The sequence below is a fragment of the Myodes glareolus genome, chromosome 7 (assembly GCF_982192425.1).
Source record: "Myodes glareolus chromosome 7, mMyoGla1.1, whole genome shotgun sequence".
Taxonomy (NCBI): domain Eukaryota; kingdom Metazoa; phylum Chordata; class Mammalia; order Rodentia; family Cricetidae; genus Myodes; species Myodes glareolus.
In genome coordinates, this window is record NC_142032.1 from 54,644,244 (window position 1) to 54,656,999 (window position 12,756).

At 55.3% G+C, this 12,756-nt stretch overlaps 1 protein-coding gene across 1 annotated transcript; it reads right to left on the minus strand.

Moving 5' to 3' along the window:
- Window positions 1–1,629: 1,629 nt before the first annotated feature.
- Zfta (zinc finger translocation associated) lies at window positions 1,630–10,394 on the minus strand. Its single transcript, XM_085693583.2, has 5 exons — window positions 9,666–10,394; window positions 7,108–7,599; window positions 6,017–6,406; window positions 5,184–5,744; window positions 1,630–4,991 (listed from the first exon to the last, which is right to left on the minus strand). Exons 1-5 carry the CDS (start codon window positions 9,802–9,804, stop codon window positions 4,531–4,533), a joined length of 2,043 nt encoding a protein of 680 aa, XP_085549709.1. The 5' UTR covers window positions 9,805–10,394; the 3' UTR covers window positions 1,630–4,530.
- Between the last annotated feature and the right edge of the window lie 2,362 nt (window positions 10,395–12,756).

Genomic DNA, 12,756 nt, shown 5'->3' on the forward strand with positions numbered 1-12,756 from the left:
TTAATCGGACCATAGCAGTAGCGGAGCTTTTACCTGTGCTATGAAAGGGGAAGAAGAGAAAAATGTCTCTAGGGTCCTCTATCCAGTTTTAAGGACTTGTATGCAGTTCCCATTTATAATTTTACCCTTATTTTTAAGTTAGGAAATAATGATTAACTTATGAATAAATAGTCTTGGGCAGGAGTGGGTTTTCATTGGGTTTGTGCGGCCCTCCAGTCCCACTTTCCTGCCTTACACCTAAGCAGCTACTCCTGCTCTTCTTTCTTAAATGAAAGAACTGTCAGCTCTGAATAACTTACAGGTGATAGAGGTAATTCCCTTTTCCCAGCATTCCGTCTGAGAAATACAGAGGGAACAGAGTGGGGAGGAGCAGTCAGCAGAGGGCAGCAGTCACCTTCCTGCTGCTGCTCTTCCTATGGAAGGAAAGACTCTGCCATCTGGGAGGGCAGAGTCCAAGTCATTGATCTGGGATACCAATGTGAGTGTTGGTTTGAGAAATCATTCCAGAATGTGCTTCTCCCTTTTTCCCTGCCCACCTTACCTCAAGTTTAATAAATATGGTTGTACTTTTCTTATGAAATAAATGTCTGTAACTGCTGTACACTGCTATAAATTTAAGAAAAATAATCTGCATGTGGGCTCCCAGCCATTGAGTTATTATAATTCTATCCTCGTCTGTGGGAAATGAGATACAAGAACATGAAAAGCCTTCCTTCAGTGTCTTCCCTACTGCTTTCTCCTCCACTGCTGCTTCCACTTTTACTTTGCTAGTTTAGCCTGAGGTGTTTGTAGTCCAGAGGCCTCGGTTGCTTAGAGGTACATTTCCAGATTCATGATGTAGCTTTGAGCAGCTTGTGAGTGAATGTTGTTCAGAGGGGATCTCCATTTTCAGACACATTTATGACATAGTTCCTACCATGGCCTATGGTGCTCATTTGGAGAATATTTTCAAGAAGTTTTAGGTTGTAGGTGGCCAGGCAGGACCAGGAGATGTTGCTAGACAACAGAATAACTTATGATTGACTGGGGATCTTGATTTTTATTTGAGACTTTGCATCTCCCCTTCATGGGAATCTAATCGGCTTGTAAACTGGCATCCAACGAGTTTCTTCCCTTCTCAGCCCTGTCTGTTGTGAGGAAGAGCTGGGACTTCAAGGGCTGTCCTCAGTAGTCACTAAGTTGTGTGACTGTAAAAATAGGAATCTTCAGAAATGACTTAAGGACTTTGACAGGTAGAATGCCTTCCTTCATTTTCTTAGGTTTTTTGCCCTTGTTTATTTTGAATTTTTGGTTTCCATTGTAGAAAACACTCCATCGCCATCCTCTGCCCTCCCATGAAGTGAATGCACTGATGGTCTTTGGGGTCTCCCAACAAGGGACCCCGCTCTGCACTGGAAGCCTCCACACCTGGCTCTTTTCTTTGTTGCTGCTGTGTTAAAATAATTGGAAAGATTTTTGTGCCACACAGGAATTTTTTTTAAAAGAAAAATCTATAGATGAAAAAGTTATTAATGAAATTGTGTACGTGTCTGTGCGTGCAACATAAAAATACAGTAGCCTCAAGGAGCTCTTTCGGTCCCTGTAAAACTGCAAATTGATGTATTAATTATAAATAAAGAACACAGTGACTGTCTCATCAGTCTGCAACTTTATTCTTCTCACATGGTTTGAGTGAAGTGAGCGCAAAAGGCTTTCACTTAATCTCACCTTCATTCCAGGAACTCCTAAAAGAACTCCCAAGATTGCAAGGATTCCCACGGCACTGCGCAAAGCTGCACCACATTTGGTTTCTAAAATGGGGTGGAGACCCTATAAATGGTGACCTTAGAAGTGACCTGAGTGAAAGGGCCTGGTTCAGCCCCTCCACCCTGGGAATGGGAAGGGTCCCCACTTACCACAGGAAGCAGCCTATAGGCCACACACAGCCAAAAGCTAAAACTGAGCTGGTCATGGCACATCTGGTCTGACATCAGAACTCATCTGACTTGCTCTGCCCCAAAACTGAGTTGGCTGTGACTCATTCTAGACTTTTAAGATTTTATTCAGCATACCTCTCGGGAAAACTTAGGCTGAAATACTTTTTAAATGACTGATGCAAACAACTTCACAAATACACATACAAATGTTTGAATAGTGTCACTAAGTAACATGGCATATAAATATGTATCCAGAGTAACATTTACATATGGGCCATAATAGCAAGCATTCCATTAACAAAACAATGAAGGAATTTCACCTGTTTAATCAGAATCCCGAGAGAAGGAGACCCACCATCCCTTTGACCCCTGAGGTCCTAGGTCCACTCATGATAGAATCACTGCAGAGGTACTTGCCAGACAACCACCTGGGAAGATGCAACTGTATGGGAAAGGTCGATCAGAATGCACTGTGGTTAATCAGGTGGACCCAGGATCTGTCTCTGGCAAGTGCCTAAAATGATGCTAGTCTGAGGCTGCCTCTCAAGGGGAAAACCATTTCTAGCTTCTGCCCCAGCTAACCTGCACTTGAGCAGTGAGCTCTGGCGATGACAATCACCAGCTCCAATTTTGCCTACTATTTCTAAAAGATAGTGTAGAGGTGGGAGAGAATACTCACTCTCAGTTTAAAAACATGGATTTAAAAAGGGAGGGGGGGTCAGCGCCCAGCCTGGCACAATCCATAATCTCTGTTCTCAGGATTTTAATACTGTCTCCAAAACCCTGGCTGGGCAAAACTGGAATTTTAACTGAACCAGCAGCCGTTCCAGTTCCAGAATGTGTGATGGCGTCAAAAAAAGCATTGATAGTGAGCCTTATTCTGTAGAAGAGGTAGGCCACACCTGGAGTCCTGTCCCCCACCCCGACTCACACACCCTCACTGGCCTGCAGTGCAGAAAGCTGCCTTCATCCTCATTCCCAGGAAGTGCAATGCTTTGCTCCCCTCAGGAGTCAAGGGCTGTGGGCCTGCAGTGCCCAATGGGTAAAGAAATCTTGTACTTGCCAGATTGGAAGCAGTGAAATATAGTGCAAAGCTCACTGAACTAGAAGTCGAGATTTTAATTCTAGTTCTTGACCTGTACCTAGCTGGCTAAGTAATAATTTCTGGGTTTTGAAATTTTGCTCCTCTCTCTAAAAGGGATCAATTTGTGATTTCCAGGGTACCTTCCCACTGACCATCTTGAATTATATAAAAATGCTATAAAATCCATGGTATAAAATCCAACTCTCCATCAGTCAGTCTAGGGAACTGGGCCTGAGGCACTTGAACCTTGAGCTCTGGCTCTGGCTGGTGAGAGAAGGGATTCCTTGTTATTTTCTCACCACGGACTGCCCTGGCCCCAGAACCCAGGGCCCCTCCCAAGTCCCATCTCCTGACCACCGCACCCTGACTTTAAAAGGAGGGTACCGTGCCTGCAGCGGCTTCCCTCTGTGAGGAGCAGACACTGTACCTAGAAACAAGGCCAGGTGAATATGGGATATTTAGTATTCTCCAATCTCCTCGCCACAAGTCCATCTCTATCCTCCCTCCACCACCTCACAGCTTATCTCTGATACACGCATAATAAATAAGACATTTGCACATAAGGGTGACTGGGCCAGTTCCCCCTCTCCCTTTCATATAAAAAGCATTAAATACAGTTTCAAAATAAAATACAAAGAGCAAAAAAGGGCCTGATCTCGGGACCACCTGTTCTCCACGGGAGAATGAATCTACACATCCCTCTCGGACCTGCCTGGGAGATTAGGGGCCCTTCTGGCACCATGAGTAAGAGCAACAGAGGCCAAGGCCGGGCCCCAAGCCCTGGGAGCTGAGAACTAGTGTTGCACCCACTGAAGACAAATCACGTTCAGAGGTGGCAGTAACAGAGACCAACCGCCCCAGTGTTCTGAGCTCTCAGGATGCTGGCGCTGGACCAAGAGCGCGCCCGCCGCTTTCACTGAGTGGGTAACAGAAGCTCTCTGAGCAAGGCAGGCTAAGGAAAAGTGCTAATCCCTTTATGACCCAGGTCCCAAAGGCATGGCAGTGGCCCAGGATGGGATGTGCTGTCCCCTAGATCAGCCCGGGAAGCTAGCACTGCTGACTGGGCCCCGTCGTTCCGCCCGCCCACATCCTGCTCCTTGCTTTACCCCAGTCCGCCGCCTGGGCCTCTGAGAGGCCAAGAACACCAATTCGGATCCCACAGCAGCGCCTGGGAGCCGAGAGCCGCACCCGCGGTCGTGCAAGGCCGCATAGAACGGGGCCCCCGGCCAGGGCGAGCGGCCAGCGCGTCTTTCCTGACTTCCCTGCGCCCTAATACTGACTGCGGGCACCCCTACCCCGGCCTGGCAGCGCTGCGCCTTTGGGCGTGGTCGGGAGCGTTCGCTGTGAACGCTGGAGAGGCGCTTTGGCTTTTCGAGAAGCGCGGGGCCCTGCGCTAAGAGTGCCGAGACCCTCAGGCCAGTGTGCGCCGGCAACGCCTTCCCAACCCCAACCCAGCCCGGCCAGCGGGGAAACCCAGCGCCTGACTGCAGGGTCTCTCAGCCCAAGGGCCAGGCCAGCGCAGAGTGAGTGCTACGCGCGACAGGCCGCCCCCGGCTTGAGGTCCGCACTGCCGTCCCGCGGCGCCGGGGCCGGTGGCCCGAAGCCCTCGTGGCCGTAACAGCGTAGTGCCGCCTCCTCGTAAGCCTCCAAAATGGTCTGGCGCTCCTCTGGGGTGAAGTCCATGGAGAAGGGATGCACCTGCAGGATGTGTCGCTTGATTGTGCTCACCTTGAGCGTGGCCAGCGCGCCCCCGCACACCATGCACACCAGGCCGCGCCGGCTGCCGTCGTAGTCCATCAGGTACTCGCCCCGCCAGCGCGGCTGGTAGTTGCGCCGCTGCTCCCGGCTGCGAGGCGGCGGTGGCGGGGGAGGTGGCGGCGGTGGCAGTGGTAGCGGCGGAAAGGCTAGCCCCCCGGACTCCTGGTCATCTTCATCCTCCTCTTCTTCGGCGGGCCGCTCCGATGGAGCCCCGGGGGACAGCGGCTCGTCGCCTGGGGAGGAACAAAGGGCTGCCTTAGAGCGGTGGGCAGGAATCAGGCCCCGTCCCTACTCTCCATTGATCCTCCTGCCCCATCCTCCCATCTCTCCTTGCAGCCTTCTTCCTCTCTCACCACCCTGCCCTCCGAGCCCTCTGTCCCTGCCCGCTCTCCCTTGCCAGCTGCTCTGGCCCTCCACAGGCTCACCCCACCACTCCTCCTCTGGCTCCGCCTCCTCTGCCCCTCCCCCCTCCTCAGAGGCTGAGGCTGTGCTGGGGGCGACAGGGTCGCTGGGGGACTCCGGGCTGGGCAGCCCCAGGGCCAGCAGGTGTGCAGCCTTCTCGCTCCATTCCTGGGCGATGAGGGCCTTGACTGGCCCGCTGAGGCTGGTGGAGCCCGGGTGGCGCTGGCGGATGTGTCGCTTGATGGTGCTCATCTTGAGCGAGGCCAGCGCGCCCCCGCACACCATGCACACCAGGCCGCGCCGGCAACCGTCCAGCTCCATGAGGTACTCCAGCCGCCAGCGCTCCTGGTAGTGGCGGCGATGGTCTCGGCCCCTCCGAGGCCGGACCGAGATGCCTGCCCTCTGGCCCTCTCCCTCGCCCTCCTCGGCCTCCTCCTCCTGCTCTGCCGGCCCGGGCCTCTCAGGCACCCAGCCAGCCTCTTCCTTTACGTCTGGGGGGCTGAGATCCTGAGAGGAGGGGGCTCCAGCAGCGGGGGCGGAGTCCCGGCTCTTTCTGGTCAGGTCCTGGGGGACGAGGTCATCGTCTGTTGGGGAAGGGGTGAAGGAGAAGGGCTCAGCCTGCTGCTGGCTCGGTTGCCCTTACGCACACAAGAGGGTTCCATCCTTGCTCCTCACCCCAACCCCAAGCTAGCCGGCCCCAGCCAGAGAGAGATGGGTGGGGAGTTACAAGTCTGTATGTGGAGGGAAAGTAAGCCTGCAGCCCTCAACCAAATGTCCCTGCCTCCCAATTTTGTTTTCAGCGCCCATGCTGCCGCCCTAATATCAAAGGGACCTCAGCCCTGGGACAGCCTCGCACCTGGTGAGGACTGGCTGAGCTCGGAGAGAGCCTCAGGCTGGTCACCCCAGGCCTGCAGCAGGGCACTGCGCTGGGGGCCACTGAGCCCTAGGGAGCTGGGGTGCACCTCCAGCACGTGAGCACGGATGTCGTCCAAGTGCAGGCTCGGCAGTGCCCGGCCACAGGCCATGCACACCAGCCGATTCCCCCGTGGGTCGTAGTCCATGAGACACTCGGCCCGGAACCAGTTCTGCAGGGACTCCTTCAGCCTCCGCTCCAGGCGCCGGGCCCCCAGCCCCCTGCTGCCCCCAGCCCTTCGGGAGGCTGCCAGGCGCCGGCGCCGAGGTGCCACTGGGCCCCCTCGAGTCCCTCGCCGCTGGCGCCGGCAGCCCCCACCAGCTGGGGCTTTGCCTGAAAGGGTTGGAGGGAAGCAACTGAGACTCTGGCCCTCTGGGGAGACCCCCACCACAGCCAGGTGCTCCACACACAGCCTCTTTCTCAGGTCCCTTTCCTTGTCTTTTCCTCTTTCCTCTCTCATCTTTCTCTCTTGTTTTTTAGACAGAAACTCATACAGCCTAGGTAGGGTTCAAACTCTCTATGCAGCTACCATCATCTAACTATTGATGCTCCTGCCTCCACTCTCCTGGTACTAAAATTTCAGGCATGTGCCACCACACCCATTCCCTTCATCAACACCCTCTCCCTAATCCTCCACCCAGCCTTCCTAAGCCAGATTTTAGCCCCTCCCCTGGGCTTCACTATTCTAACACCCCCATTTCCCTCACCAACTCACAGCCCTTTCCTCAACTTACCCCTCCCACCCCTACTACTCTCCTTGCTCCTTCTACTACACACTGTCAAGGGTGCTGGAAACTACCCCCACACCACTATCCCTCCCTACACTCAACAGTAAGGGCAGCAAACAGAATCTACCCAAAGGAGCAGAGAGAGGCTTGCTATAAATAAATAAATAAATAAATAAATAAATAAATAAATAAATAAATGCATACAGCAGAGAATGAATGAATGAATGAATAGAGCAGAAAAGCTGCCCACCCCCACCCCCCAGCCCTATTACACACAATCCCCTGCCTCTCCATATTCTGTATTACCTGGGCCCTTGGGTGGGCAAGCTTGAAGGTTGGCCCCCTCCTCCTCCTCTTCATCTTCTTCCTCCTCCTCAGCCCCCTGGGCCCCTAGGCTCTCAGCCTCACCACAGGCCCCCAGCCCCAGGTGGGCATCCCAGCTGTTGCTGATGACTTCCTTTTCCCGGGTACTCCAATGTAGGGAGTAGGGGTGCTTCTGGCGGATGTGCCTCTTGATGGTGCTGAGCTTGAGGGTGGCCAGGGAGCTGCCACAAACCATACACACCATGCCGTGCCGGGAGGGGATGAAATCCATCAGGTACTCCAGTCTCCAGTGGTCGTGGTAGTAGCGCCGATGGTCCCTGCCAGGGATGCGGCTCTTTCCGGGCCTCGAGGCCCGAGCCTCACAATGATCTGAGTATTTCCTGCCTGAAGATGCTGGTCCCCTGGCCCTGGAGGAGGGTAGGGGGGTACTCCCCCAGGACCCCAAGGCACCCCCTTCCAGCTGAAGAGCTTGTCCTGAAGAAGGGAAAAGGGAGACACATTCTCAATCTCCAATTTTCAGGGAAAGAACCCAAGGCTTTGATTTGGAAGCATGAGAAAGGGAGGTGGGGGAGGGGAGTTTAGGGCAAGCAAGGGGTGGCAAGAGCAATGAAAGGGAAGCGGTGATGAGGGAGTCAAAACACCCCTCACAAAGAGCAGGGACCCAGTGAGAGGATGAGAACAAAAGGATGTGTGTAGGGTGCAAGCTCCTCACTGAAGGCCAGGGAGGGTGCCACTCTACACAGTACAGGGAGGATTAAAGCTAGGAGGTCAGCAGACTGGCCAGTTACAGCCAGAGTGGAGAAAGCAGTGGGAGGGTGAAACAAAGGCATCTGTCTGCACCCAGATCTGTGCAAAGACCCACACACCTGAGGCCCCACCAGAAGGGCCCCACCCAAAGGTCCCTTTGCCCAATACCTCAAATATGCCCTCCTGTAAATACCAGTTTAGGGATAGGTGGGAAATGTCAGCTCTCCCACTGGAGGGACGGACACCTAAGACAAAGCTGTCAACACTTCCAGGAAAGGAGTTTCTCAGATGCAGGCTTCCCCAGAATTGAGGGGGCCCAATGGCCCTGAAAAGGCAAAGTAGGAGAGCCACCAGAGGGACTACTGAACATAGTAGTCAGTGTAAACAGAGGAGCACTCACCACCAGCAAACCCATTAAGTCTTTCTAGGCTTTTATCTCATCTGGGCTGGCAGGGACTTGGTTACTGCCCAGCCATCGGAAAAGTGGGCACTTCTGGGTCCCACCAACCTCCTAGTGTTCCTACAATGTGTGGAAACGACATCCAGAGCGCTACCTTACCCTCCCTGCAGAGCTGGCTCATCATTTTTTATTTAGAAAATGTTCTCCTGCCCACAAAGACTACACAGGCAAGTTCTGGTCATTCTCTCAGTACAGAATTCCAGAGTCAAACAAAAGACAGGATCAGAGAGAGCTCCTGTCCGTGTGGTGTTTGTTGTTGTTGTTTTTTTTTTTCATGATCATTATTACTATTTTTTAAGTAGAGCTATATAAATACACTAGGTTCAATATCTGGTTTCACTGGTGACTTGCTCAGTGACCTTTGGTAGGTCGTGTCCGCTCTCTGGGCCTAAGCGCCTTTGTCTGCAAGCGCACTGGTTGGATAACCAGCATCCAACTAAGCATCCTTCCAGAGCCTTGTAAGTCTAAGGCAGACTGGCCCTTTAAGAGCAGAAAGAAAAAAAATAGAAAAGAAAAAGGAGGAGCTGAGATTCTTTTAAAAACAAAAGGGGATGGGGAGCTTTTGGGGAGGAGAGCTCAGAGAGTAAGGAACAGTCGGGACCGAACCTTCGCTGATAAAGGCAATAAAACCCTGCGGCAGGGAGGAAAAGAAAAAACCAGTTGGCTTTAAGAGTCAACGAGGACCTGCCGGTCCTGGTACAGCAGACAAACTGGGGCCAAAATAAATTCTGAAATGCCACAGCGCACGGGCAGGAGGGGGCATCCACCTTCGTGAGCGAGCCCACCCCTTACTTGAGGCTTTCCCGACGTGGGGGACGGCAGAGGGGGCCCCCAGAACGTAGGCTGTGCTTTTTTCCCCCCTTAGCGCAACCGTGAAGAAAAGAGTTCCCGTCTCCAGCAAGGCCACACAGAAGAGGGACGGCGTACCCGAAATCAGCGGAATCCCGAGTTACTCTGGGGAAAGCCCCAGAGAGGGGCCGGGGGGCGGGGGGCTGGGCGGCCTTTGAAAAGAAAGACCACTTGGGAGTCTGAGAAGGCGCGAGGGCCGCAAGTTCCAGCGCCTCGTCCCCCGTGTCGCTGGTGCCCCCCAAAAGTGGGCGCCGCGGGGCCCTTTAAGGAGCAGGGATCCGCCCCAGCCCGGCGGGCAGACCCTGGCACGGGCGGGGGGCGCCCCGCGGGCCTTGTAGCTGCATTCTGTGTCCGCCAGGTGGCGCCCCCGGCCGCCCGGCGCTAGTCCCCCGCTTTGTTCGGCGGCCGAGAGGGGCCCGGAGCCGCAGCCCTCCCCTCCCCCACGCCGGGGCCCCCGCCCCGGACCGTCGGGCCCAGCTCTTACCGCCGTCGTCCTCCTCGGGCTCCGCGCCGCCGCTCGCTGTAGCGGGCGGCAGCCGTCGGCCCCGTGCCGAGGACACTGCGGGCCCGGGGCCGCCCCTGCCGCCGCCGCTCCGGCTCCGGTGGTCCCCGCCGGGCTCCATGCGCTGTGCTGAGGAGCGGGGGCCCCGGGGCGGCGGGCCGCGGGGCCGCGGAGCCGGCGGCGGCGCGCGCAGGGCGCTCGGTGCGCGGGGCCCACGGGCGCGGGGCGCATTCACAGGCGGCCGGCCGCACGGACGGCTGGCTGCTCGCTCGGCGGCGCGGGCTGGACCGGGGTGGGGATTCCTGTCTGGGGCCCCTGGGGCTCCTTTAAGGGCTCCTGGGTAAATTTAAAGGGGCCGCGCGCAATTTCCTCCTGCCAGCTCGCGGGGGGCTGGTGCGGGGAAGGCGGGAGGTGGCGAGTCCGCAGTGGGCGCCTGTTACGGACGCGGGGAGCACGGACCTCAGCGCCCTCACGGGCCCGCCCCGCCGCGTCCGCAGCTGCAGCTCCGGTTTGTAAAGAGTCGCCGAGGCGACCACGGGCGCCCGCGTCCAGTCCGCTGCGCTGTGCTTCAGCCACCGCCCCCTCGGGGCATCTCCGCGAGCAGCTCTCCGCAGCCGGCTAGCAGGGGACTGCCCGGTGCGGCGGCCCGGAGCCCCTCTCCGGGTGCCTCCTTGTCCTCCCGCGCAAGCTGGGCGCGGGCCCCGAGCGGACGCGCCTGGCAGGGGCCCCAGATGGCCGCGGCCCCGCGGAGAGGGTGGAGCCGTGGGGGCCGCCGCGCCCCCTCCCGCGGGAGCCTAGGGCTAGCGCAGGCAGCTTCGACTTCTACCGGGGAGGGGCGGCGGGGCGAGGCTTTCACCGAGCCGGCCCGGGTGAGGGCGGCGGCCGCGAAAGTGCAAGCCTGGGAGAGGGGCGCGCAGAGGACTGGAGGAGAGCGAGCACGCTGCGCCCTGCCGGCCGGCGTTACCAAACGCGGGTGGCCCCGGGCTGGAAAAGAGGGCGACTGCGGCGGTGATTCAGGCCCCTGCCCCCGCAGGCCTATAGGTGCCAGGGGAGGCAGTCTGATCAGCCCCGAGGCTCCTGCACAGGACGAAGGGGCAAAGAATGCTGGCCCCGATCGTGGTGTTGAGCACCTGGAGACGCGCGTCTCTGGGCTGGGAATCCCTGAGGCGAATTCTGACTTCGGCCCCGGGACACCTCCAGGTCCCCGGCTCCCAAAAAGCCTGGAGAAGGAACCTCGTGGGGTTGTGATGTCGAAGCAGCTTGGGGTCCTGCCAGGACCGCTGGAGAAGCAGGTGCTTGCTTAGCCTTTGGTTGGTCTCCCACAACAAAGCGAAGGCCTGGGGATCCTAATTATAGGATGCAGGACACCATGAGGGTCTTATTTTCTAGAGGTGGGTTTTATTCCCTCCATGCCGGGAAGGCACACAACAGTCAGTCAAAGAAGTCACGTTCACGGGGTCTTTCTTACACTCAACACCTACTATGTGCTACCAGCACTGACTCTGGACACGCAGCAGTCAACAAGGTTGCTCCTACTGCTGGTAACTTAGACATCCTTAGCCAATAAAAAAGAAACAATTACAGCCCCTGGGGAGTAAGGAAAGGATTAAATTATCCGGCACACAGGAATTCATTCCCTGAAGTCTATATGCGGAGAAGACAGGAACATTTCTGAAGTGCCTCTAGGGCGCGTTCACTGGTGGAAACGCCCCCCCACCCCCACCCCCACCCCCACCCCCCCGGCACATCCACGTGTCGTTTTCAGTCTCCAGGATGACTTGGGAGAGACTTCACCTTGGGAACATTTAAGACCCTGTCCCACAACTCTGCTGTCCCAGGGCAGACTGCCCTTCATTTCACCCGCTGAGCTGAGCAGGGCCATGTGCTCATGGGATGCAGGATGCACCAAGAGGCAGAAGGCTGACAGGCCCAGGAACACAAAATAACAGGGAATTGGCATACTTAAAGTTTAGAAAAGAAAAAAAGAGGCCAGAGGTCACGCGCATGCCTTTAATCCTAGTAGTTGGAGGCAGACGCAGGCAGATCTCTGAATTTGTGGCCAGCCTGACATAACATAACAAGTTCCAGGCCACCCAGAGCTATATAGGTGAGACTGTGTCTTAATAATAATAATACAGAAAGGAAGGGAAAAAGGGCTGGGTATGATGGCACGCACATTGATTCCAGCACTCTTGGAACGTGAAGCAGGATGATTAGATGTTAGCTCTATGTTCTATCCCCAGAAGTTAGGTTTCTAAGGGAATACAGCACTCCAAAGTCTGTTTTCCTAAGGCCTTACACCTTAGTTTATTTTCTAGATACCGGGGTCCCCTAGTGTAGGGCCAGCCATTGCAAAACACTTTGGAAACTATCCTTCCAGTATTATTTATAATAAAGGCAGTTTTATTACCAAAAGAAAGATATCACAGCCACCTGGACAGTTGTCTGTCCTCGCTGACATCCTGCTCAGTCTCAGAAAGGGCCCAAAGCTCCATGATTTGTGACTTCTCCATCCATAGCTTAGTCTTTGTAGCCAAACCATGAACCTAGAGCTGGCTGTCAAGATGAAAACATGGAAACTCTTCACAAGACAGTGGTCCAAGCAGGCATGGTGGTGCAGGCCTTCATTCCCTGCACTCAGGAGACAGAGGTAACTGGATTTCATGAGTTTGAGGCCAGCCAGGTCTACATACTAAACTCCAGGACAACAAAGGATACATATGTAATGAGACCTTTGCTCAAAAAAAGAGGAGGAAGAAAAGGGCAGGGTTTTCTATTAATTCCTTTGCTTAACCACCTAGTCAGAAAGCATTACCTGAAGTCAGGCATGATGGTGGACTCCTATAATCCTAGCACTCAAGAGACCGAGGCAGGAGAATTGCCACAAGCTGTTAACTGACAAAATCCTGCCTCAAAAAAGAGAGAGAATGACCAAGGCATGGTAATATTAACCTGTAATCCCAGCATTTAAGAAATGCACACAGGAAAATCAGGAGTTCCAGGCCAGCTGTAGCTACACAGTAAGTTCAAAGCCAGTTTGGTCTATGTGGCATGCTTCCTCAAATATATGGAG